Raw genomic sequence first — 26835 nt, forward strand, 5'->3', positions numbered from 1 at the left:
ACGCAGCAGCAGCTGGGAGGTCTGTGAGCGCTCAGCCTGCAGGTGGCGCTGGAGCCCGCCGCCTTCCCTGTGGTACGAGGGACGCTCTATCTCCCCGGGACCCGTTCGCTGCCTATGCCCGCTCTATGGTCAGCTGGCGGCGGACGCTCTGCCCTACGCGTCTCTATGGCGTGGCGGGGTCCGTTTCCGGGTCAGGGCGGGGTTGAAATCGCCCCGCTCTTCGCCTCCCCCTCCCAGACCCGCCGAGGCCGCCGCAGCAGGAGCAGCAGCCGCAGCCCCTCCGCCCTCCTCCCGCCGCCGCCATCCCGCCCGCCCGTCCCGGCTCTCTCCCTTCCCCCGCCTCCTCCCTCCCCCTCCGAGGGGGCCCCTCCTCCCTCCGCCCGCCCCGGAGACCCCGTCACCCGCCCTCCCTCCTCCCGCTCCCCCCCTTCCCCGTCCCTCCGCCTACGGAGCGGCCGATCGGCCGGGCGCTCGGCCCCCCCGCCGCCAGGTAAGGCAGCCGGCGCTTCTCCGCCCGGATCCCCGGCCTCGCGTAGCCCCGCTCCCCGCCCACCCCCTCGCCTAGCCGGGCTCCGCTGTCATGTGAGGCCGGGGAGGCGCCCGCGGCCTAGTGCGGCCTACTCCGAGTGTGTGCGTGCGGCGGGGGGGAGGGGCGGCGCTGCTGTTGCGCACGAAGGAGGCGGCGAGAGGAGCAGGCCGCGGGGTGGGGGACAGGGGAGGAGGCCGCGGCCACGGGGAGGAAGGGAGGCGGCGGGGACTCTGCGTCACATGGCGGACGCCTGAGAGCTGGGCCGCGGGGCGGGGGGGCGGGAGGCGCCCGGAGGGGGCAGGGCTTTGGGGGGGATCGAGTCTGCCTGGTTGGCGGACAGGACGGGCGGCCTCCCCCCTCGCCCTGTGTTCGCGCCGCAGGCCACGGGGCCCCGCGTCCTCGAGGCGGCGGCTCCGGATCTGAACCCCCTGCTGCGCTATGAGCCGATGTGGGTATGGCGTGTTATGGGGGGGGCGGGAGTCGGGCGAGGGAGCGGCGTAAACACCCCCATCTCTGGCGGGGGGGGGGGGCGAGTAATGAAACTGGCGGGTGTGTGAGCAGGAATTGAGTAAATACCCGCCGATCGCCATTTGGGGCCAATATTGCCGTGCGGGGAAGGGGGAATCCTCCATAGGGCGGCGTAGAAAGATTGAGGCGCAGTATCGAGAGGGAGTCGAAAGTAGCTTTTTGCCCCTTTACTGCTCCCCCCTCCCCGCCCAATCCTAAACTAGGGAGACTCAGACGAAGCAATAAAGAGCTTAAAAGCGCCTGAAATCGGACGAGCTCAGCTGGCTGTTCAGACTAAGGATTTATTTCGAGTGTTTACTAATTAAAAGGATCCCTTGCATATCTCAGATATATTGTGCGGGGAAAGATAAGCCAACTTGTAATGCCCTCCCCCAAGGAGCAGGCCTAAAATACCGTTTTAGATAACTTCTCGGGGGGGGGGGAGATGTTTACATTATAGTTTGTGTGGGGGTGGTGGGGCTAATGGTAATGACTTCTTCTGGGGGAAGTCTCAAGGCTTCTGGGTCTGAGGAAATGCCCCCCCCCAAATGACTAAAATCCAGTTTTACACACTGAATCTTGCTCCTCTGTGCACCTAGTAATGGTTGGAGATATCACTACTGACTGACTGCAGTCTCAATCGCAGCTCCTAGTAGCTAGCAAACCTAGAGTCATAACATGAGAACTCAGAAGTGTCTTTTTAAAAAAAAAATCTGTTTTGATCAGATGTTTAGTGCTGGATAATCTAAATTTCATGAACAAAAAAAATAACCTTTTTGTTTAGAAACCACTGTGGTGGGGAGAGAAGGTTAACAAATTGCAAAAACCACTTGGTGAAAAGCATGTTAATGTTAATTTGTGTGAATTTGGTAGAAATGTACTAATTTAGTTGGTAGAAAAATGACTTAAATTCCTAATGGTGGTAATAAGGCCAGATGAGTCTTGTACTACCCCCAATAAACTGGGAGGAAGTGTAATCATCTGCACTCAGCAAGGAATTGAGAATAGGAACTCATGGGTTCTGTTCTTGTCTCTGCCACGGACTTGAAGACCATCCTGTTCTTTGGAGTTTTTCCCCAAAGCAGAACATAGGAATGTTTCCCTACTTTAGAAGGATGTAATGGGGATTTATATATAGATGGTTTCTTGCAAATATGGGCCAAGAAACACTTCTATTGGGGTCATAATAGAGAGCGAACACAACCTCCTTTTCATAGTTGTCTGTTTTCTTCATATAGCTTTAGCCTGGAAACAAGGCTGTGCTGCTGTAGAGCCCATTTGGCAAGTCCTCATTTGGGACTGTAGGTCACAACTCTGCCAGTTGAGCTCAGGTTAGCTCTTCTCACGTTGGAAGTTAAACTTTAGCACCTCACTGCTTTGCCACACTAAAGGCTCATCTGCATGCAGCTTGCATCAGTTAACTAAAATTAGTTCTAAAGTTAAGCCAACAACTAAATTAACTGGTGCGAAGCCCTATGTGGGCCTGCTTAAATTGGCTTTCAAGTGGGTTATATCTCACTAGTATGTAAACTAGCTTATCAATGTTAACCTCAGGGCTTGTTTGCCCATGAAATTATTCTGGAATAGCTATTTATAAGAATTGGAGTGTTTGGTTTTGCTCCTGCCTAGCTTAATCCATTAAACTAAACAGGAATAAAATGTTCTTATTCTGGAACTTAAATGTCCACACATGGACAAGAGTAGCTGTTGCACTTTTAAATTCATACCCTACCCTCATCCAGATTCTTTTCAAAGTGTAGAGAAGCCCTTAAACTGGGTCAAACCATATACAAAGACTCCTGCAGGCTGAAGGGCGGGGAAGCAGGGAGGAGAATGGACACAGACCTCATCCACTGACGCTGCTGCCTGCACTGTGGGAGGGAGATGGAGAATGGAAAGTGACAACTGATCTCTTTACAACCTTTGGTTCTGGCATCCAGGGGGTGGGGAGTTTAGGTTAGTTGCTCAATACACTTGATTCAGCAGATCTGCTCAAGCAAATGTCTCATGTAAGAATTAACACACTGGGAAACAGCTAAGCTTACTACACACTAGTCTCTAGCATGCAAATAAATGCATGCAAGTGGAGTGCCAAATGATTAACAATTGTAAATACACTCAAATCTGTTCTGACAGCTTGTCAATGCTGCTCAGTTAAGAGACTATCCACTCCTCTTGTCAGATTGAGCTAACCCTCTAGAGGAATAATTGTGCAGAGTGGCCTCACTATACTTGAGGGATCGTGAGCCATGTAGAAAAGGGTGTGTCCTTAAAATGTTTGTGTTCCTTGTAAATAATAAAAAACAAAGATTAACTGGGTGTTCTCAAAGCATATCATGAGACATCCTCTCTTCTGTTATAGTTTCTATCCCCCAGCGACCAAAGATTTGACCACTGACACAGCCTGACTCGTCAGAACACAGCTCAAGATGGACACCGGTGTTATTGAAGGTGGTTTAAATGTCACACTTACCATTCGACTACTTATGCATGGAAAGGTACCTGCCATATCATCTCTTTATACCTCTGGTGAAACTGGGTCGTAAGCAAATGTCTTGGAAACCCTTTTTGTCTGATCAGAAGATCAGTTCTGTATAGGAATGGGTCTTTTTGTTGTAACCCAATGGGAGTCTAGTAATTTAAATAATGCTAAATAAACCCAGCCTAATGTTTCTTTGAAATGGCTCATCATAAGAGCCATTAGCTTCTTGATGCTGGGAACTTCTTGGCATGTGGTCTGTTCCTGGTAAAAGGATATTTTGTGTCTGTTGGAGCAGTTTTTTTTTTTTTTTAATCTCAATATATCAGTAAAGAAACTAGCAGAACGTCAGTGCGGGGGGGAGGGTATCTGTTCTATTAAACTCACAAGGTACAAGATATTAACACTTTGTATTGGGGAGGGATGAACTTTGAGCACTCTATAGAATGTTTATTGTCAATTTTATTTCCACTTTATACTGAGATTCATAGATTCCAAAACCATATAAGGGACCATTGTGGTCATTTAGTCTGACCTCTTGTATAACATAGCCCATAGAGCTTCCCCCAAATAATTCCCAGAACAGATCAATCTCCACTTAAAACTTGCTGGTGATGAGAATCTCTCGTGACCCTTGGCAAACTGTTCTAATGACTGTTACCCTAACTGTTAAGGCATAATTTTTTTTTGTCCAGTTTGAATTTAGCTTCTGTTTTCAACAAGGGAGCATTTTTAATCACTGCAGAGACTCAAGTCGCTATAGACACACAAGTGAGTTGGCTAGGAGAACAGTGAGACTGTTTTAGTAAGCCTGGTAAATCTCCTGTTGAAAGAAATTGCTATGCTTCACACTGGTCTTGATCAGTAAGGGAAAACTTATGCTATTAGCTTGCACCCATGTTGTCTCTGAACCCATGTCCTGTAATCTTTAAGAACTAACTAGTGCCTTTGTCCCCTCTGCAGGAGGTTGGGAGCATCATTGGGAAGGTAAATTACTAAATTTAGTCCTTATTTTACTTTATTCTTATCCATGCAGTTCAGTAACACTAACAGTGTCTCTTCCTTTTCTCTTCTCATCCCCTACAGAAAGGAGAATCTGTAAAGAAGATGCGTGAAGAGGTAGGTTCTGGGGAGCAGGTGGCCGCAAACTGGTCTTTAAATCAGTTGAGAGAAACTTGGGTGGAATAGTACTAAATCTTGGGGCCCTTGTACAAAGTCTTATGCAGGGATTCAACAGTTGCAGTTGCATTGGCAGCAAATAAACTCATTGTGGGCTGAAAGGCTTCTGGGAAATGTAGTTCTTCTGACCAATCTCAGCACTGATCTAGCAGATAGAAACTAAGATGGCTGCCCAAAAGAGCAGAGCAAAGTGAGGGGTGGATTTCATGGTATGAAATAGAAATTATTTGTGTTGTAGTAGAACTTAAGGATCTCATTGTGCTAGGCACTGCACACAGGTAATGGAGTTATTCACTGTTGTAACATTATCCACTGCCTTGCCAGTCCAAGTTGGACTGCTGCATGGTGTCAGTCCCATTAGCGTAGCATCTCTGCTCTTTACATTCACTTTGTTCCTCCAGAGTGGTGCCCGCATTAACATCTCGGAAGGGAACTGCCCAGAACGGATCATCACTCTTGCTGGACCGACCAATGCCATCTTCAAAGCATTTGCTATGATCATTGACAAACTGGAAGAGGTGTGTGTTTCTTCTACTTACTGGTCTCTAGCCCTAGAGTGGGTCCTGAGAATGATCAGAAAAATACCTAATTGCTTTTATGCCAGCTAGAGTCAAGACTTTGACTAAACCCTTTTTAGGTACAGATGCACTGTTGTAGCCAGCTAAAATTGCTGCAGTCGCTCAACATATTTCGAATCTAGAACACTTGAGCAAACTCTGCTTGAATCAAATGCAGTGTAGCTAAGGTTTGGGTGAAGGGACTGTCAACACAGGGAATGATGTATCCCTGCTGTGATACCTGTTCGGCCCCTGGCACAGGCTACCCTAACCGGCAGCCTTGATGTATTGGGTCACTTTTATGGGTGTGCAGAATTACAAGGGTGTTTAAAAAAAAAAAAAAAAAAAGCCAAAAAAAACCCAGGCCCCATCTGCTTCAGAATCACCTGTATATGTGAGCTGATGCAGTTGCAGAAGCTTGCTATGGTGGTGAGGCAGCGTTTCCACTGCACCTAGTATGGGTCTGTGTTGTACCGGGGAGGAAATGGTGAGCCCCAGCGTGTCTGAAACACTAGCCATGAGCAACATGAATTGAGCCGACAGGTTTAGGTGTGGGTTATAGACTTCAGCAGTGCCATCTTCAGCCCTGTGTATAACTTGCCATGCTGGCCTGAACCTCTGTCACTCCCCTTCTGTACCAGGGCTGAGCCCAAGAAGTATATCAGAATCTGGCTAGCTAACCTTCATTGCGGGGGAGATTAACGGCTGTTAAGCCAGCAGTTTTACGTCCAAGTATCTAGCTTTGTCCTGGGAACGCTGAGCACGTTTGGAATTTGGTATTGTGATGACCATCAAGTCTGGTGGGCTGCCTGGTCAATCAGCTATTTCAGAGGGTGTAACACTTTTCTCCCTTCCTGTAGACTGAAGTACTGTCCCACAAGGCGGCAAGGTCTCTTCCTGACACCTAGTGACAGCTATGCCCTGAAGCAAAAGGCTTTGATGGCTCATGTGACTTTAGCCTAGTCGGTGGAACAAATGTCCTTCAGCAGGATGGGAGGCTGCCAGCTTGGAGGCTGCTGCTTAAAAAAGCCAAATGTCAATGCTTAGCGGTTTCTCCACAGCCAGATAGGCCCTTCTCCTCTGCTTGTGGAGTAGTGTCCTTGCCTAGGCTCTGCACTTGATGTGACTTTCACTTCTGAGATTTAGTGCCCAAGCCAAACCATGAGCCTGCAGCCAGTAGCTGCGTGTCAGTAACCTGAGAACACTGGCCTCATGCCTGGGATAAGGCTCGCTTTGCAAAGCCTGAGCTGCTGCCCTTGAGCAGTGGAAATGTCCCACTGTCACCAGGATGGGAACATGCAGCTCTAACATGGTGGCTGCTATTAAGCATAATTTGACAATCCTAGGAGCCAGTTGTGTGCAGCTGCAGTGATCAGATTAATCGAGAAGGGAGCAGATGACTGGATTGCAGGGCTAGAACTCCACTGCCGAGTTTCTGGTAATGCAAACTGAGAAGGGAGCTTCATAGCTTTTTAATTTCAGACCCCTGAGATTGGTGAGCTCTGGATAAAGCTGTGGCCTCCTTACTGCTGCTTTCCTTGCTGGCTCCTCATTGCCTCCTATCCACAAGCAGCAGCTATTGTATATAATAGCTGGTGGGTTAGCTATTCAGAGGCTGTTTTGGGACAAGCCAGTGATCAGATCCCCCTATCATACTCGTGTAGCTTCATACTGAACTAGAATCCTTATCTGCAGGGTTCACAACACAATAGCAGCCAAGCTCTTCTATCCCCTGTAGCTTTTAAGCTGTAAACTTCTTGATTGTAACCATCTGAATAACTAGGTGCCTCTGTATACATGTATGGAGTCCTCTTGATGTTCCTCTAAGGAACATTGGGGTCTGTGGGAGCAGCTGATATAGGAGAGTGCTTTAGGGCTGACTTGGAACCTTCCTGGCTGCTGATATAAAGGCACGTGAGCAGGAGAATGGGATTCCCAGTTAGGTAGAGTATGTGACGTAATAGGTTTTAGCCACTACTTGGTGGCTATACTGTTAGACTAAGCAGGGTGTCATGGACTTCAAGGCCAGAAGCGACCATCATGCTCATCTAGTCTGACCTAGGTCACCCACCCAGTCGTGTAGTAGGCCCATAACTACTTGCTGAGTTACTGAAGTCCTCATCTTTTGATGTAAAAACTTCAAGTTAGAGTCCACCATTTACTGTAGTTGAAACCAGCAAGTGACCCATGCTGCAGAGGGAAAACCCCCAGATCTCTGCCAATCTGGGGGGGGGGGGGGGGAATTCCCCAAATGTGGCAATCAGTTATGCCCTGAGCATGTGGGCCAGCCTCACTAGCTGGACACCTGGTCAAGAATTCTCTAGTAGCTCAGAAGCCTCCTCACCTAATGTCCCATCTCCAGCTGCTGTAGGCAATCTCATCATACCATCCTCTCCATGAACACATCAGCTTCTGTCTTAAAAGCAAGTTAGTTTTTTTGCCCCAACTACTCTTTCCAGAACTTCACTCCTCCGATGGCTAAAAACCTTTGTTTAATTTCAAGCCTAAATTTACTGATGGCCAGTTTATACCTATTTGTTCTTGTGCCAACATTGGCTCTCCCTCCCTGGTGTTTATCCCTCTGATATGTTAATAGAACGATCCAGTCTCCCTCAGCCTGTGTTTTGTTAGGCTAAACAATTCAAGTTCCTTAGTCTCCAGGTCTACTCTGGTCAGTATTGAATGGGAGACCTCCAAGGAAAGCCTGGGATGTTGTCTGGAGTGTTTGGAGATTGCTGGTGCCTCACATGGGTAACTGAAAGATCCCATGGCGCTCCTTGCAAGGGCAGGTGTCCATCCTAACTGGAGTTTAGCCTAAATTACACTGTCTCCCTGCACATCTCCCAGCGGTTTCAATAGGGTGTCGGTTTCTTGAACTGTACCATTGCTGTGAAATGGCTCCCCTGCTGCCCCTCAGGTGTGGGTGATCCCAGTTTTTAGTACAGGGATCCTGCTCCTCCGAGTACAGGGCACTGTACTGTGTAATCTGATGGTGGACTGAGACTGGGTAGACTAGCAAACTTGCTAAACGCTGCTGTCCCAAGGCATCCCGCTGAGTAACTCCTTATCCCTCCAGGACATCAGCAGCTCGATGACCAACAGCACAGCTGCCAGCAGGCCTCCTGTCACCCTGAGGCTTGTGGTACCTGCCAGCCAGTGTGGCTCCCTCATTGGAAAAGGAGGCTGCAAGATCAAGGAGATAAGAGAGGTTTGCACCTTCTGACTCTGACTAGTCTTTTGTGTGTTGGATGTTGCTTTGAAGAGGCGTTTTCAGCTCCAGTAGTAGCTGCAGTTCAACAGCAGGAGTGTTCTCTGTAGAGGCATCTTTTCGCTCCACCCTCCCCATGCCATAAGTGCCGGGTTGAATACTACATAGTAGAGACTTGGCATCATCCTGCCTTGAAAAAGCACCTTATTTTTAGTGCTTGTGAAACTGAGACCAATACAGTGGCTGGAGCCAGGCATAGTGGAGTCAGGTGCTGTTGAAGATCCCCCTCCTCCCCCAGCTCTGTGCACCCCAGTCCCAGCCTGATTACTTGAACCCTCCTTTCTAAAGCAGTGGGAGGGGGAGTTGGCCTAGTTGGTGCAGGGGAATGGGATGCCGGACTCCTGGGTTTCAGTTCTGAGATCTGCCACTTGCTTGATGAATGACTCTAACTAATTTAACCTCTCTGTGCTTCCACTTCCACTTCCCCACCTGCAAAACGGGCTGAGGGAATGTGAGGATTAAGGTTGTCAAGCATTCATGTGCCATCTAATGCTGTAACCTGCCAGGTCACAGACACCAAAGAGTTAATTCAGTTCAGCTCCACTGCTCATGGACACAGCGTCAACTTGCACATCAAGGCAAAGTTGAGCTTTAATTTGTAATAATAATTGGAGATGTACCAATCTCCTAGAACTGGAAGGGACCTCAAAAAGTCATTGAGTCCAGCCCCCTGCCTTCACTAGCAGGACCAATTTTTGCCCCAGATCCCTAAGTGGCCCCCTCAAGGATTGAACTCACAACCCTGGGTTTAGCAGGCCAATGCTCAAACCACTGAGCTATCCCTCCCCCCTGTCTTGGCCCTGGGGTTCTGATGGCTGAATAATTCCAGCCAGGACTAAACCACTTTATTGAGGCTGTGCACGGGGAGGGTAGAACTGAAAGCATGGGGTTCATTGCTGCTACTGGATACCATGAGCTCAGAGTGGCGTGCCTGACTTTCTATTTTTAATCTTAAACTTTAAGAGCACAGGGGCGCAGGTCCAGGTGGCAGGAGACATGCTGCCCAACTCGACTGAGAGAGCTATCACCATTGCTGGGATACCACAGTCCATCATCGAGTGCGTCAAACAGATCTGTGTGGTCATGCTGGAGGTGAGCTGCAGGGATGAGCTGCTAGCTTCCTTGGGGGGGCGGAGGCAGGCACGTTGGCAAAGGGGCACCTGAAATGTCTATTCTGTGTCTCTTCCTAGAAGCATGAGGGGCAAAGGGCAAGCTAGATGCCATTAGCCTTGTATTTGGACTCTGTGGCCGACAACCTTATTAAATGGAAACTGACTTGGACTCTCCCCTCTGACTGCAGAGAAACTGGGCCCACTTGAAATGGCATCTGGGGCCTTGTAGGAGAGGAATCGCATGTTGTTTTAGGGTCGGTCTGTGGCTTTCAAAGTGAAACACAGAAGCATTCGGTTAGGACAGACTTGCCCATACCAAGGTTAAGATGAGCTTGTCAAGAAGCTGGTCATTCAGGAGTCCTTGTCTTTGCCTGACTGTGCCAGTCAGACAGGTGGCACCACATAGCAATCATCATGGCTTCACCGCATCAACCAGAACTTTTTACTCACCAGGCTAGTGCCTGATACCATGGCTGGCTCTGACACTGGGATATTCCTATTGCAGCGTCTCCTCTACGCTGGCTGGGGTGTCGTGACATAAGCACCAGGGCAGTAAGGAGGGAGAAGTGAATTGCCGTTTGTAACTAGTAGCTCTTACTCAGAAACTGAACCACCTTGAGCCACTGACAGGACTTTTAGACTATTCCATCTCCTAGCAGGCTGGTCTCTAAAACTCCTGATTGCGGCATTTGCTTTCTTTAAGTGTAGAAGTATAAAGTAGAGGCTTCATGTTTAAGCATTTGGGTAAGTCCTTAGCTGTGAGTACCAGTGAATCTCTCTGGAGTCTAATCTCTTTCCTCTTTGACTCTCCTGTAACCCAGTCTCCCCCGAAGGGTGTTACCATCCCATACCGACCCAAGCCATCCAGCTCTCCGGTCATCTTTGCAGGCGGTCAGGTAAGGCCCTTCCTCTACTTGCTGGGCATAGGGTGCGGGAGAGAAGGTGACCTACCAAGTTACAACATTGCCAGCACACATCAGCCCACTCTGTGCATGCTTGTCAGCCACGCTGCCTACCTGGCCAGTATAGAGCTACTTCTGCTGCTTTGGTTGGATTCTTCTGGAGGCTGCTCTGAACATTCAGCAGCCTCTTAGCTTCCAATAGGAGTTGGACACTGAGGAGCAGAAGGGGTTATTGTAGAAGGGGCAACGAGGTTCAGGGGAAACAGTTTTGAAGCTTAGTGCCTGAGTAGCCTGTCCAAATCCTGTATGTGGCATTCAGACAAACAGCCACAGCTTGAACTTGTCAATACAAGATTTACCAATTCTGTTTGAAATTTGGTGTTAGCTGGGTGGCAAGCCTTGATATCCAGCAGAATGAAGCATTAATATTGCCGACCTCCCATTGGGAAATGAGGGATAAGTCAGACTCAGTAATAGAACCAGGGAGGAGGAAGGATCTTCCTAGCGCCACCAGATTATGCAGGTGTCCAATTCTGAAACAAGCAAGACCACTGGGGTCTTAGCCATTTCTGTAACAAGTTGACTCAGGAGGGCACATCACCAACTTTAGCACCATGCCTCCAGGGACTCATGTGGATGGTAGTTAAAACATGTCACATATTGGGCATATTGTGCCATGGCATGTGACCGTCTAGTTGAGTGCTCACTGTGGCTATGAAGCAAGGCATTGTTGTGGCTGTACCAGTAGCACAGGCCTTCTAACAAGACAGGATGGTGTGAAGCCTCTTATCTCTAACATCAGACATTTCAAAACCATGCTTGGAAGAATCCCGTTCAGGCAGATTCTGTGATTTCAGTCATTTTGTTGTTTCAAACTTGTCCTGCAGATAATTAGACATGAGTACTTGGCCACCAGTTCAGTTCAATTGTGTGAGTGGTCAGGATGGATGTGGCCTTGGGAAGCCCCAGAATCCCACTTCCTGAGAATACACCTGAGGTTGCTGGGACTGTAATACTTGGAGGATTGTACTTCAACACAGTCAGCACCTGCACACTGGAAAGGTTGCATAAAGCAAATACAATACCAGAGCCTGTAGCAGTTACATAGTTTAAATAAAAAAAACCTTCCATAATGCCCGGGGCTTTCTTGCATGAGGCTTATACAGATAGGAGTAGTGGTGCCTGTAGGTAAATACAGCGAAGTAACAGGTAGCAGCTGCATAGTAAGACAGGAGCTCTTCCCTAGAACCAGAGCTACGTGAGAATATGCCATGTGTTGGGATAGCCTGCTGTTCCCCCAACAGGCTGAGTTTGGGAGCAGTTCTGTCATGTTCTTGGTCCCTTCCCTTTCCTCTCCATCCCCCATTCAGTTCCCTACTCTCCAAGGCTTTGGCAGCTGGTTAGGCAGCTATCTGCCAGTGGAATAGCCCATGGGAGGTGATTGGAAGGTATTGTGGCCCAGTTCTTTGGCTCTTGCAAACAGAGGACTGTACTTGCGGTTAGCCGTGCGGCATGCGAGTGCCCTGCCACCAGAGCAGGGAGGAGCAGGCTTGTTTGTGGCTGCATTCTTCCCCTGGCTCCACCATGCGCACCCAGCGCCAGACTATCATTCGGACTGGCTCCCTGGCAAGCTCGTGGTGGTGGTCGTGCTTTTCGGTGGCAGTGATGCTTCACTTGCAGCTCAGAGTGAACTGTGAGTTTGTCTAGCACAAGGTCAGCCCTCTAAACCAGAGTAATTTCTGTGTGAATTTCGTATTAGCGGAAGGTTTTGGATTGACAGCCCTGGAGACTGAAGTCCTCTAATTTATCCACAGGACAGGTACAGCAGCGGCAGTGCAAGCTACCCCCACACCGCCCCATCAATGTGCCTCAACTCTGACCTGGAGGGACCACCTCAAGAGGTGAGAGGGGAGTTCAGTCTCCATGGCCCATGCAATCCTTGGCCTCTCTGAGACTGCCAACAAGGGTGGCAAAAATTGCAGTGGCTTTTTTCTGTGCTGTGGACTCCTGTCCACTGGGACCTGGATTAAGGCCACCGGCCTCTCCACACAGGCCACCCAGTAGCCAGTGCATGGTAACAGCTTGGTCAGTTCCAGCCTGGGCTGTTTTTTGCAGTGACATGGAAGCAAGAAGTCCTCCCTTTAGCCAACCGGTCCCTGCTCAGTGACTGACCCTCTGTGGGTAGCTTCAGTAGGAATCTGAACTCTGGTTTTCTTCCCCCTAATCTAAAAATACATGGAACCAGCAGGTCAGCCTCTTGCCTCATTCTCCTGAATGCCTTTTGCATCAGTTAGCATTAGCGTTACCTTCAGCTGTAGTGTATCCAGTGCCGTTTTTAGGTGTGTGGAGTAGTGAGAATTTAAAGCGGGGTGAATGGAGTTTTTTCCAAAAAAATCCCTTCAAAGTCATGGCTATTGAAGGGAATAAAGCTCTTTCCCTTCTTTTGGGGGTGGGTGGGGGTGTATGTGCAGGGCAGGAGGATTAGAAGCACTGTCTGACTCTCCACTACACACTCTACATCCTCACCAAGAAACCAAACTTTATTCTCGTGTCTCCTCTTGGGGAGGGGGGGCAACACACCAGATCATCTCCCCCCTCCTTATTCCACATATGGCCAATTCCAGTAACCGCCCCTGCCTGTTGCAGCATTATGTCCCCTTTGTCCTCCCCTCAAGAATTCTCCACTTTGGCTCTCTGGCTTCCTGGCTAGTTGAAATCTGTCTGTCACTGGGTGGCTGTCCGATGGTTTTTAATAGGACTGTTTTCCTCCTTTTGTAGGCCTATACCATTCAAGGACAGTATGCCATTCCACAGCCAGATGTAAGTTTTGTTTACACTTCTTGTCTTCAAATCCACCCCTTCTCCCTTCCAAAATTTTTCCGTGCTTTCTCAATGCTAGCAGTCAGCTCGGTCTGAAATCAAATCTGATCTTTAAACCAAAAGACCCTCAAATTATTTGCACGTCCTTCAGTCCGTTTCAAACTAATCTAAGATCTGTCCCCCTTTCCTCCCGGCGTGTGACACATACACACAGACACTCTGAGCTTGGCGCTTCACACAAGCTCCAGCTCTCCCCTTCTCCAATTTGGCACAGAGCAAAGCCCGTAAAGAGAAAGCGAAACAAAACAAACAGCATGGTATACTGTCATTGTGGTTCTCAGGGCAGGGCATGGGACACCTGGCGTAGCAAGCTGGTGAGGGGGAGTGGCAACTCTGTCTCCACGTGAGGCTAAATGCATCAAGTTATGGATCCTTTCTGCTGGGGTGGCTGCAGGGCAGGGCCGATGACTCTCCAGGTGGAAGACTGGCTAATGCTGGGCCTGAAGTAAAACGCACCCCTTTTTAGCAGAGCAATGAAGCTGTTATACTCTAGCTGTCCTGGCTTGCTGTGTGAGCATCTCCCTTCTACCTGTCACCCTTCCTTATTGCTTAGGTGCAGAGTTAGGTGGATGTGCTCCCGACTTTCTAGAGGCAGGGTTAATGAGAGGCTGATCTCTGCTCATGGCATATTTTAGAGCAGGGAGGGGCTAGGGCAGGGAAGAGGTGGCTAGAAACAGCTGGACTACTAGGAACTAGTGATCAGGGGATGGGGAGGATATGGAGGCTAAACACTGACTCTTTCCTGGTCTCCCTTCATAACATACCTCTACCTTCCAAATGCTTGACAGACCCCTGCATGGTGTGTTAAGCACCACTGCAATCCTGTCTGTTTATCTCACCTGTTTGTGCTTGTCTCTGGAGCGTTCCTGTTGTAATTGCTGCAGCTGTCCTCAATTAACCAGGGCACTTGGGACTGGGTGTTGGCTTTTGCACCTGCAGTGCTTTCCTCCTCCCTTCCGCACCCATCTCTGCACAGGGAAAGCATTGCTTACTCAGCTCTCTCCTCTGCCCCCAAGGGGGTGGGCCTCCTGGGCGACTCCATGGCTGTTTTCTGTTTCATGTGTACTGACTCCTGGACAGGTTGAACCTGTGAAATGCCTGACACCTGCCTTTTCTTTCTCTCCCTCTAGCTGACCAAGCTGCACCAGTTGGCAATGCAACAGTCTCACTTTCCAATGTCTCATGGCAACACTGGATTCAGTGGTATGGAAATTCCCTATTTCTTCCGTACGCTAGCACAGGCCTAAGCACAGCCCACGAGTCACCGCTTGGCCTCGCTGCAATGCAACTTCATGGTTTAATCTTCACTAGTGTGTCTTAGTGTGTGTGTCCAAACCAGGTAACCATTCTGCCAAACCTCTCAGGTTGACCCTATGATTGAGTGGGGCAGCTTGAGTGCTAGATGGGCGTAAAACAGGCAGGGCCTTCATGCTGCTTCCTTCACCCCATCCTCTGCAGCTCTGCCAGTGCACCTCACTTCTGACCTGCTGCAACACCCTCTCCCCTCTGGCTATTCCAGTCTGAAGCAGTCAACTGCTGATTGTACCGAACGTGTCGTTTGTAATATGGCTAAGATGTCCATTAAGGCTTTAGGCTGAGACCACCAAACTCATTGTCACTTGTATCTTAACAGGCATTGAATCCAGCTCTCCAGAGGTGAAAGGCTATTGGGGTAATGATTAAAAAACAAAATCTGTAGTATTCTATTGTGTATTAATACTGGTCAGTCTCGTTTGCCTTTGGGGAAAAAAAATGTTGCCAGCAACGTACACAGGGGGCTAAAGGAGTTTGGGAAGGGATGTGGGTACTGACTGGCCTGATAGCACTTCGTTCTTCCCCTCCCTACCCAGCAGAAGGCCAGCTGGAATCTCTCCAACAGAGAGCAGAACTTCCTGGAATGATCAGTGTCTGGCTAACCCACCCCCTAGAAAGCTGTGGGCTTGTGGCATCTCCTAACCTTTTCCTCCTCCTGGGGAGGAGAATTTCCGTAATTTGTTGCTAGCCTGGATCAGCTCACTAGTTTTCACCCCCTACCTCTGGTGGCAGATCCTGATGCTTCAAACGGCTCCTGGTGGTGCACCTCCACTTCATGCTGTAGTGGCCATGCGGGGGGCAGGGTTTGCTTTTCTGGCAGCCACCATGATCCCTTACATCTGGAGGCCTCAAGCCCTTATTTCAAGACAGGGTATAAAAGCAAGACCCTAATGAAGAGCTTGCAGGGGGTTAGTGATGGCCACAGCTGGCAGCCAACTGGTTTGGACGGACTCTTCCTTTAGCCTTATTGGAAATGGGGGCATGTAGGGAGGGGCCTGTTGAGGGTGAGATTTGGCAAGAGTGTGCTTTGCCCCATCTGTCACCAGACTGACTCCACATCAAGCACCCAGCTAGCTGGAGTAGTGTCACCCTGCTGTGCTGTCCTGGGGAGGGGTTGCATTGCACTTCCGGGGGGTCTGGTTCCAGCAGGCATGGGAGCCACATGACTGACTGGAGCCTGTGCAGCTAGTGTGCTGCTCTGTGACTGTCCTGATCGGAAGGAAGATCTGTGGTGGTACATCTTGGAGACTGTTTGGGGGGGGGGGTAGGGTTGGAGTAACTTCTTACAGCTTGCTCTTCCCTTCCTGTTAAACCGGCTTCAAGGTAGCAATGATACCAGCAGCAAATGCTGGCTTGACTGGTCGGGTGTCTGTTCTGCACCAGGACACCCCACTGCCTTGTCTTAACCGTGTCCTGGTCTCTTCCTGTCTTTTAGCAGGTTTGGATGCATCTGCTCAAACTACTTCTCACGAACTCACCATTCCAAATGATGTAAGTATCCCACAGGCAGCATCCTGGGGATCTCCAGCTGGCAGAGCAGGTTGGGATCCATGCTGGGATCTGAAAGCAAATGGCTTCCATTCCCCAGAGCTGTCTTGCAGAATCTTCCTTTAGAAGTGGAGTGTGCATGGCTGTGCATTTCCTAGCAGTTATCCTGGCCAGCTGTACAAAACCACAAACAAAATGAACAGGCCTCTGACATCAGTGCTTCTAACATTCTCTTGATACAGGTTCCACAGCCCTCAGGTTAGTAGGAGGGAGGTATCATGTCTAAAGACACAGATGATGCTTCTGCTCCAGCTGCCCCTGCATCCCAGGGGTCCCCTGGTGTCTAACCTATTCCCTTGAGGTGTCTAGCACCCATTCGCTAAGGTAACACAAGACTGGGTGATCTCTGCAGGGGGATGCATACAGTGTAACTGCTGTGTATGCAGGGAACAGCTAGTTGAGACTGCTACTAATTGGGATCCATTACACCCTGCTCTTGCAGAGTATAATCTTCTCTCCAGAGTGTTTATTCCTTATTCTAGCCCCAAAGCAGGGGTGCTATTAAATGGCTTTTGTGGCTGCAAGACTAAAAAATAGCACTTTGGACAGCTTCACAATTAACACACCAAGGACTGGAGCAGTTGGCAAAACAGAAATGTCAAACTCTCTCACATCATGAGGGCCTGGGAATTGGGATTTGTGGTTCGGGGGGGACTTCACCTCCCTGCCTGTTTTCTCACCTGTAAGATGGTGAGAGTTATGCCCACTGGAGAGTGGAGGAGGGGGAAGGAGGGTGTCCTCAGGCTTAGTACTGAAGATATAAGGATGTTAAACCTTATTCTCGGCTGACCTAATTTGTAACTAGAAACACTTTCTCTCTTAGTTGATTGGCTGCATCATCGGGCGTCAAGGCGCCAAAATCAATGAGATCCGCCAGATGTCTGGGGCGCAGATCAAAATTGCCAATCCAGTGGAAGGATCTACTGACAGGCAGGTTACCATAACTGGATCTGCAGCCAGCATTAGCCTGGCCCAGTATCTAATTAATGTCAGGTAAGTCTCTGAATGGCAGGTTGTCTAAGTGCATGTGGGGGTGGAGCAGCATGACTAAAGTGTTCTGCATTCTGAACTAGGGCGATGTCAGTATCTCGTCTGCTCACCTGCCTGGATTGTAGCTCTCAGGAGCAGTACCCCTCCTTGTATTGCCGAGGGTGTAAGTGATACAAGCACTTACATCACTGACTTTTCTGGTGCACCATTCCTTCCTCCCCCGTAACTGCTGGAGAATCCAGCTCTCCTGCTTCCCATGACGAAATTTCCTTCTAGAATGTGGAAGGCTTAGGACAACATTAGCCAAGATGGGTTAATCTGATATTTTCCTGAAGCTGTTGGAGCCCTAACAGGCCCAGTTATTCCTTCCCATAAGCCAGGCTGGGATATACTTAGGGGAGGATCAGGTAGCTGGAGATACAGGAAGATTCCTCCTGTGTCTTGTGGCGAGCATAGATTGTGATTAGTCTGATCATACATTTTATTGTGCCAATGTACTGAGTCAGCTCGGTAATCAGCTGGTCAAGGAAATCTGTTATGGGGAGCTGTCCTGAGCTGTGTACACTCGTTAGCAGCAGTTCTTGGCTAGCCGCTTTAAAAAGGAAGAACGAAGGAACCAGTGCTGCTGCTGTGGTTTTTGCTTCAGTTTGAGATCACTGCGCAGCTCCTTATTGCGCTGATGGCGACTGGGAGAGGCCTGTGCATTAGGAACTTTCCTGCCAATGCTTCCCTCCCTGAGCTGCCGTCTGTAACCACACTAGCGGCAAGCTGCTGCTGAGGTCTGCGGTTGTCAGGTGGCAGCACTCACTGCAGCATACGACTGCTGCAGGTTTCCACAGGCTTCGTCAAAGAGCTGAGCTGGCAGTTGGCCCTCTGCAGCTCTCTAAAGCATTAGCTTAATGGAGAACTCAACTTCCCTAATTAAAAACCTAGGGCAGAGCAGCTGGGCGCACGTCCTAGATTCCCTCCCTCCCATGCAGCCTCCTACAGCTGTATTATGCTGCAAACTCAGAGCCAGCCTCAAGCCTAGGATCTGTAGCTACATAGGTCTAGGGCCTAGCTCTGACTTACAGGGTGAAACGGTGAGCTCTGGCAAGGCTAAATTCAGCCACTAGCCCCTGCCAGGCTTCCATAGACTGTCGTCTTTTGGGCACTCTTTGAGTCAACCACAGTAACACATGGCACAGCTCTATCTCTGGCCGCAGCTTGTACTTGCTAGAACTCTGGCATGGAATAGGATCCCCTCCTATAGGAACTAGGCGTTCAGACCCTGTTTGTTGGAAATGGTTCCCTGCCCCACCAAACCTTTCCTTTTGGAGGAGATTTAGCAGCTGCTTCTTTACATTGATTGGTAGCTTGTGTGGCTTTTTTGCTTGAGAACAAAGGTCCGGGACTTAAATACCCCAGTACCAACCCCTACCTATAGTGTGACCTCCCAGCTCTATTGAAGTCAGTGGGAGTCTTGCCACTGACTTCAGCAGGGACAATATTTTGCTCTGTGTCCAGGCTGACTTAGATTGCCAGGCTGCACAAGTGCTAGGGGCATTCAGGTTCCTTAGGGAAGCAGCACTTGTGGCCGTGAGCTGTGAAACAGTTGCAGATGCCCCAGTGAACAGTAATGTGTTTAATTGATGCCACTCTGGTTGGGCCAGGGGTGGATTTGACCTGGGGTCTGGGCATCAGTGAAATCCACTCTTTGGTAATGGAGGACTCAAGTTAGTCAATTGGCAAAACAGGATTGCAGATCTTAAAGCTTATTAAAGCAAGCGGTTCTAAGGCTGTGTCTTTAATGGTGGTTAGACTTCGGTTGTCAGGACTCGAATCTTTAGCTAGTTAGTGTGTAGCTAGTGAGTGGCCTATAAGGTCTTTCCTTTTCAGGCATACTCTGGTTATCTAGGAAAGAAAGTGGTTGGGAAGCCTGCTCTGTTGCAGTGCTTCAGAAAACCTTGCAGGGTGTCAGCTGCCTCAGATGAGAACTCACCAGATCCAAAACCAAACATGAATCCAATACAGCAAAACTGGCCTTTGCTGGAGCATACTGGCAAATGCAGACATAATTCCCTTCCCATAGCTGTTTCTGTAGGTCAGTTTTAAATTGAACATTGGGTTTTAAAGGTGGTCAGTACAGAGTGCTGTGCTTAATGTTGATGCCAGACCATTTAGAGGTGGGACTGATTTCCACTGGTTTTCTGTGAAAGGAAAAAAACTTGACTTGATTTTCTTGCTAGCTTTTTCTGTTGCTCAGTCAATCAAAAAATGCCTTTAGGCTGCTTCTGTTGAGATTCCCAATTTTCTTAAAATGATGGTGCCTTCTGAAGAGTGCATTGTATTTTGAACCTAAGCTGTAAATCCTTGATTGTAGACTTAAAATTGAGGTTTTCAAAATACTTCTGAGGCCTTGCTAGAAAAGGATTCAACATGATCCCAGCTCCTAGAAGCTACATCTGTCCAGATGTTAAAGCAATTGAAATACTAGAATCTTATTAGCTCTTAAGGCCAAAAGGGACCACTGGGATCAGCTAATCTAATTGCCTGCATAGACTGGGCCATAGGATTTTGCCCAATGATACCTGCATCAAGCCAATAACTGGTTGAACCGGAGAATATTTCTAGTTCTCATGGGAAGTGTCTTAGTGTACAGGGCTTGCTCTGCATCTTTCAGTTTTAAACCAGTTGACTTTTTTTCTCCTGCCTTTGAGTACAGTACAAGTCACTTAGACTCGCACTTGCATTTTAGATTTAACTTTTAGCCGGGCACTAGCTGCGCTGGATGCTCCAAGGCTGTAGAGGAGACTGAGCTGCTTTAGCTAGAACCCTGAGTGGGTGTCTCACGTTTCCAGGCTAGGCTCATGCTATTTAAGCTGTTTGTCTCCTGTGCTTTTTTTTGTGGTGTTCCCATCCACCCACCCTTTTTTTGTTCCTTTTTCCTCTGTTACAGTTTAGAAAGCGCTAAACCCTCCTCCCAGACAGCCTCCGTCACGATCCCCGATCACCTCAGCATCAACCTCTCTCAACCCTCCACCCCTTCTTCTTCTTCCTCCTCCACCACCACCCCCTCGCTTGCGACAGCAGGGGTCTCCGACGCACCCTCCAGCCTCCCCAACCCTCTTCCGACCGCCCCTTGTGTCTCCAGTCTGCTTGGCATGAAACCCGTCCCTCTCCTGGCTCTAAATGTTGTGTCTGCTGCTAAGGGTGCCTCCACCACCTCAGCTATGCCATGTGTTACTAACAAACTGAAAACGGAAAAACAGAGATTCTCTCCTTATTGAGTGTCTGCTTGTGACCGTAAAGGAACAGCAGATTGGTGTCAGCCTGGGGATCCCGTAGAGGAGCCTTGGAAGAATTTTTTTACTTCAAAAAAAAAAGTGAGCTTGTGATTTCTTAGAATGGAGTTTTTGTTTGTTGGTGACCTTCAGTAGGTCGAGAGACAATTTAACAAGTATCCTAACAAGTCCTGGAGTCTAGTGATCTGTTTAATTCCTTGATTTTTATGTAGTTGTAGCTGTTGCTTTTAGTAGCTTGTTTGCATTGCTACATGAAGAACATGTGATAGGAGGGTCTGTTTAATGAATAAAAGATTCTCAATTAACTGCATTTTGGTTAAGTTGCTAAAGAGGCTGATCAGCCAAACCTGTCTCTTTTGATGTCTGTACTTGTAATAAAGTTGCCACAGAGTATCTGCTCGGCTAGCTGATGTGTGCTGGAATGGAGAGGGGGACCAGGAATTACACCTCCCCATGTGATAGGGACAAATCAGCTGTGCACCTGACAATTGTCAGCATGCCCCTTGACCTCTGGGCAGACTCTAACACTGTTCAGAGTAGAGCAATGAGATCAAACGTGAATCCCTGCCCCCAGTGCTGGATTAACATGGCCACAGAGGGATTCCTAGACTGCCTTTAGAGATGGGTGTTGGGAGCCCACACTTCTCCTAATCATGAGGAAGATATGCTCATATTCAAGGGCACGGAGCTAAAACGCCTGAATCCTCTGCACCTCTTTGTGAGGTCAGCAGTTAAGCACCCCAGCATAGTTTGAATTGCCATTGGTCATTGAAACAATTTGTTTTAGAGCAGTGATCTTGAACCATTTCCTTTTCAGACCCCTAAAATTTTGAGTGGCCGTGCAGACATCTTTGGGAATAGTAGACCCCGTCTGCAGACCCCAGATTGAGATTGAAAACCACTGTTCTAGAGGAATCCTACCTTAAATTCCCCCAGCAGCTCTGCTCACCCCCCCCCCCCCATAGAGCAGAGAACGGCTCTGGGGGTTCAAGCCACAGGATTCCCCCCACCCCAGACAGAACAGAAACCAAACAAGACTGTACTAGCGCTAAAAAGAATGGTACAGCTGGAGCCATTCGAACTGCTGCTCGGGCAAGGCCACCACCAGTACTGGGTTCTAGAAGTTAAGCAAAACACAGCTGCTTCATTCTTCACGCTGTAGAGGGACTACGATGGCCTAAAGCAAGTAGTCACTTCTCAGGGCCGGTCACCTGCCTTTCTAGTCAAATACCAGATACTACAGTACCACAACCAGCTGTGGGTTAAAGGCCTTGAGCCCCTAAAGGCACCAGCTGTCCCAGAGTCATTTCATACCTGTGCGCACTGGGCGATCCAGTCTGGAAACAGCTGTTGCACACCTCTGGTGTCTTTGAAATAGAGATCTGACTTGGGACACTCCTTCCCCGCAGGCGCACACCACCTGGCGTTGGAAATGAGCCATTAGCATTCCTCCCGCTCTGTAGGTTATTGGTTATCCCAGGGCAAGGAGGGACTAAAGGGGCTATCTTTATGCTCCTTCTTGAGGGGCTACTAGCCAGTGGCCCCTGGCCTTCTATTACAGTAGTTCAGTGAGTCTTGCTCCTGTCAAGTGAAAAAGTGCAGAATTCCTCCCCCCCCTGCTGGGCCCAGGACACCTGCTCGTTAGCCTGGGGCTGCCACACTTAACCCTTCAGAGGCTGGGCTTTCGGTGGGTTCTCTGGCACCTTTGAAACTAAACCCTGAGGCAGCCATGTGACTCTTGCTAGATTGTCATGTGACTAAAAAGGGAACTGTTAGCATAGGACTGGGGTGGGTGGGGGAAGGATTAGGGCACAGTCTGGAGTCCAGGGTGCAGCTGCCTAGGAGACAGGTGGGATTGGCTCGATCCCATTGGTGGGAACAGTTAATGGGCTCCCTGGATCTCCAAGCTGGCCTGCTGAGCCCTTCATTCTTGACTAGCGCAAATCCTCTGGCGGTTTTCACTTCTGCAGTAGTTTAACTCTGAGCTGTAATTGACACTGTTCTGTGATGTAGTGTAACCACGTTAAGTAAAGATTATCCCCTCTTTACCCAGCGTCAGGCCTGTAGAGTCTGTTTTATATGGTGTGCTGGAAAGAATCTTAGTTGTGAATCTGGCTGCTCCCGCCTCCCTTCTGCTGCCCTGTCCCAGACTGGGTGTCCAGCTTCTGCAGTGCAGGTTAGGCAACAAAACCGAGGCAGGGGAGCAGACTAGGGGTGTGGAGGTGACTTCTGTTGTCTGCTGTTGAATTGCTCTGACTTTGGGCAAGTTACTTATTCTCCTTGCCCTCACCTCCCCCCCTCTGTAAAACTGCTAATGCTGCCTTTGAGTTGCAGGTGAGACGCTCTGAGTAAGTGCGAGAGGCTCAGCAGCCGTGTGGGCGGTGGGAGGCTGGTGAAGAGCAGACCTGCTCTGATCAGACTGAACTCTGGGAGGTTCTGTCCCACATGAGCAAGAGCTTGGGGTCTGACTGAGGGGTTGTCAGCCAGATGTGCTGGGCTCTGAAACTTGGCCCTTAAGGGGTCCCCTCTGGGCAGGGGGTGTCATACACCTGGGGTGAAAGGGCCAGATTTGGAGCCTTCAGTCTTGGCTTCTGTCTGAGCCCACTGTGGTGCAGGGAGCTGCTTCCTCTTAACAATCCCCAGCTGCCCTTTCCAGGTACACGAACTGCCTTGAATTCTCCTGTCAGCAGAGACCAGGTTCCCATGTCCTGCTGGCTTGAAGGCAGCCTCCAGTTATGTTTCTAGCAGTCAGACTACAAGGCTCCTTCACACATTTGTGGAGACCCTGCTGATCAGATCAAAGTTGAAGGCCAGAATCTCATGGGGGATCCCTTTGTTTCCATTCCAGATGTCATGTAGCACAGGGAGAAGAGTAGCTTGTCCAAAGGGCCCCAAGGAAATGCCTTAGCCTGTCGGTGCCAATTGCCTGCCAAAAACTGGGTGGGTCTCCGCCAGAGCAGCCTAGCAAGGCCCTGCCACTGTTCAGGGTCTGGGTCCTCTCCCCCTGTCCCTGGAGACTAGCAACCTGTCCATGGAATCCTTGTATTGAGCATTTGGAACAACACCTGGGTCTTGAGGGAAGGGAAGTTCCCAATGCCGATGTGACTGGACAGGGCAGCTCCGTTTTGCCTGCTTCATAGTTAGATTTCTCTTCGGCAGATGTGGAAAATACCACATCTCTTGTACAGCCCATGAAGTACAAAGGTCTGTCACGGTAGCATGCAAGGCCTGGGCTGAAGCACTGAATATCCTGGCTGCCCCTTTATTGAAAGGGAAACTAATCTAGTCCCTGAGATGGGACTAAGCAGTGGCTGTCCAATCTTCTCTTTGCATGGAGCCATCTGCATCCTTTGGCCAGGCCACTCCACTAACTAGTACTAGCATTGGAGACTGGCACATGTCAGACCAAGGTAAGTTGCCTGACTTGGGTTATAACTTGACTGGCTAAAACTATGCTGCAATACTGCCTCCCTCTCTGGCCCTTCACAACCCGGCCCCTCACAGGATGGGGTGGAGATGTGAGGAGTTAGCTGGTTCCACTCCAGCCTAGCTCCAAGTGGTAATTCCTGGTGGCGGTTTTTACTCCATGGCCACATCTTGTGCCTCCATGGACTTGAAAAAGATGGCAAGCCAGTGACTAAAGCCCTGCCCTGACCAAAGGTGGTAGGAGAGCTTTGCCCTGGACACTGGGGGAGGAACTTGTACCTGGCAAGGAGTTTTGCTGGCTTGTGACAAACTGAGGGTCTGCCCCTTTTTCCCATGGAGCTTGGCTCAGACTTGGCAGGAATAAGCTGCTGCTGCTGCAATGACTCTGATAGACCAAGGCCAAAATATTAAGCCCTGGTGCCTCAAGGCTGGCACCTAAATTAAAGTATCTGAACCATCAGGAGATGCTGAGCCCCTGTCACTTTGACAAATGCCTACTGACATCAAAGGCCTCTGTAAACAGCCCTTTCTAGCTAGTGTCTAAATGCCAACTGCTCAGCTCCTCCAGCTGCCAGGCTGGAAAATGTGGTGCATCTCCCTTCTCAGACCTGGTGGTAGAATCTGCAGTGGGGGATGGTGGGTCTGTCTTTGCAGGGTGGGGAATAGAGGTGTCATTGTAGACTTGCTGTAGGGATAGAGGCAGACAGATGCTCTAGGTACAGAGGTGGTGTCTAGCAGAGACCTACATCCAAGATCACCTCTAGATTGGACTTCTGTCTGGTGGAAGAGTTTCCCCACTCTTGTCCCATGTTGGGTCCTGGAAGACTACTCTCCTGTGCTGTTAATTCCTTGTTAGACTTCAAGGACCCACTTCTAGGGAGCCCACAGTCACCCTGTTCCTGCTAATCAGCCTAGCTGGAAAGTGCTCACCAATGGCCCAGGGATGCAGTTGGCTAATGCTTCCCCCCTCAAGCACTTCTATGGGGGAGGGGCTTAATCCAGCAGTGCTAATCACCCTCCAGATGTGGTGTTCTTGATCCCTCTAATGCAAATCAAATCCACATGCAGGTTCAAGTCTGATGGGGACCAGGGGCTACTTTGACTCCCTGGTGACCCTAGCAGGTGCCCAGGGTTCAATCCTGCAAGATAGCCTTCCCCACGAGCAGGCTGTCAGGGACCCTGCTGTCACCAGGGAGTCTGGAATCCAGTGCCATCTCTGCTCTTTCAGAGGAAGGAGCTGCTGCTGGAGCATGGCCCAGTCTCTTGTCATTCTGTATCTGGCCACTCAATACAGTTATTCTTGTGACAGCTTGACAAAGCACCAAAACTGCCTCAACCACCAGGTCTCCGTGCATCTCCAGGCAGTGCTGCAGAACGAACCTCAACGTGCCTGGTCTTGCAGCACCTAGCACAACAGGACCTTCAGCTTCTGGGGGCTGAGTGCGCTCAAGTAACAGGCTCTTGGGAGCCTGACACCAACACCCAGCGCCCACAGCTTGGGCTAGACTCCCAACAGCGCTAGCAGGTCCCAACGTGTTCTCTTGAAGGTGCCCGAGTAGAGCCCAGCTTGAAACCTCTAGAGTTGACCTGGGGTAGGTTGGGGCTGTTGTCGCATCCTCCTTGAAGCTCATGCAGTATCCTGGGCAAAGTCTGTGTATTAAATGTCCCGCCTCTGCTTTTTTCCAGGCTTTCTTCGGAGACTGGTGGAATGGGAAGCAGCTAGGACAATGCAAATGCCTCACTCATTACCCCTTCTGCTGTTCATCCCCATGATCCATCTGTGTAGTTTCTAAGCAGTCAGATTCCAGGTTTTAACTAGTTTGTAAATTTCAGTTTCTACACGCTTTACCCATCCACTCATGATTTTTTTTTTAATTACAGCATTTTAATTCCTTTCTCTGTTCAGCTGTTAAAATGCTGAGATTCATATCTTAGTTTTATAAGCTTTCCCTTTTTTGGCTCATGAAGTTTTCTGTTTGTCATGAAATGTAAGAGTGGAATATTAATACATTTCAGTTTAGTTCTGTAATGTCAGGAAATTTTTCAAAAAAAATAAAAAGATGGACTGGAGCTTTTTTCCTTGTGAATAGAAACTGGATGATTTTTTGTTAATTGATCTTCCTTGTCTGACTGTCTTTTTGCGGGGCCACTTGACTGTAAATGATTCATTCCCACAGCGGAGTCTTGTGCTGTCATGTCAGAAGCCAGAAGGGAAGTGCACTCCCACTGACACTAGCTCCTTTCAGCTTACCTGGCAGATCTCTGCCTCAAGGGGTAGGAGGATTGGATCTGATAGCACCAGTCTCAGAGGTAGGAGTGAACTCCACATTCAGCTCATTTACTCCAGAGCTAGATGGCTGGGGGGGAGACCCAAAGGCAAGTCCCAGCTTGGCAATTGCTAAAGAATCCCCTCCAGGGCTAGACTACACACTGCAGACCCCTCCTTGTGGGGGGTGAGGGCAAGGCTTCCTCTCCCAGACAACATTGGTTTTAAAGGGTGGGGTGTGGCCTGGGCCCAGCTCGAACAGCCTTGTGCTGGCAGTTTCTGGGAGGTATCTCTCCATATATATATTCCTTATTCCATAGAACTGGAAGGGACTTCAAAGGGTCATAGTCCAGCCCCCTGCCTTCACTAGCAGGATCTAGTCTGATTTTTGCCACAGATCCCTAAGTGGCCCCCTCAAGGATTGAACTCACAACCCTGGGTTTAGCAGGCCAGGGCTCAAACCACTGAGCCGTCTTCCTTCCCCCTCCCCTCATCTGTCCTTTTGGGGCCAAGGGCACAGGCCTTACTACACTCCCCTTCACCCCAAGAACAGTGCGAGACTTGCCTGCCCCAGCAAAGCACAGGGCTAAAATG

General features: G+C 49.4%; 1 protein-coding gene across 17 annotated transcripts; it reads left to right on the forward strand.

Annotated features, from left to right (window-relative positions):
* The first annotated feature begins 332 nt into the window (after window positions 1–332).
* Window positions 333–26091, forward strand: PCBP2 (poly(rC) binding protein 2). 17 transcript variants are annotated; one of them, XM_044995743.1, is made up of 15 exons: window positions 333–490; window positions 3399–3534; window positions 4479–4502; window positions 4602–4634; window positions 5096–5212; window positions 8328–8459; window positions 9483–9611; window positions 10453–10527; window positions 12348–12434; window positions 13312–13353; window positions 14544–14616; window positions 15047–15085; window positions 16163–16218; window positions 17099–17268; window positions 20204–20549. In XM_044995743.1, exons 2-15 carry the CDS (start codon window positions 3466–3468, stop codon window positions 20532–20534), a joined length of 1377 nt encoding a protein of 458 aa, XP_044851678.1. In that variant the 5' UTR covers window positions 333–490; window positions 3399–3465; the 3' UTR covers window positions 20535–20549. The 17 variants fall into 17 exon arrangements, with proteins under 17 accessions (XP_044851678.1, XP_044851667.1, XP_044851668.1 ...); XM_044995726.1 differs by lacking the exon at window positions 20204–20549 and adding an exon at window positions 25662–26091 and having other exon boundaries at window positions 335–490; XM_044995729.1 differs by lacking the exon at window positions 20204–20549 and adding an exon at window positions 25662–26091 and having other exon boundaries at window positions 335–490; window positions 16166–16218.
* The last annotated feature ends 744 nt before the right edge of the window (window positions 26092–26835 follow it).

This window comes from Mauremys mutica, chromosome 20, assembly GCF_020497125.1.
Source record: "Mauremys mutica isolate MM-2020 ecotype Southern chromosome 20, ASM2049712v1, whole genome shotgun sequence".
Classification (NCBI taxonomy): Eukaryota; Metazoa; Chordata; order Testudines; family Geoemydidae; genus Mauremys; species Mauremys mutica.

Coding starts and splice junctions, on each gene's coding strand:
- PCBP2 (XM_044995743.1), top strand. CDS start 3,466: ATGGACACCGGTGTTATTGAAGGTGGTTTAAATGTCACACTTACCATT. Junction 3,535..4,478: donor GACTACTTATGCATGGAAAG/GTACCTGCCATA, acceptor TCCCCTCTGCAG/GAGGTTGGGAGCATCATTGG. Junction 13,354..14,543: donor ATGCCATTCCACAGCCAGAT/GTAAGTTTTGTT, acceptor CTCTCCCTCTAG/CTGACCAAGCTGCACCAGTT.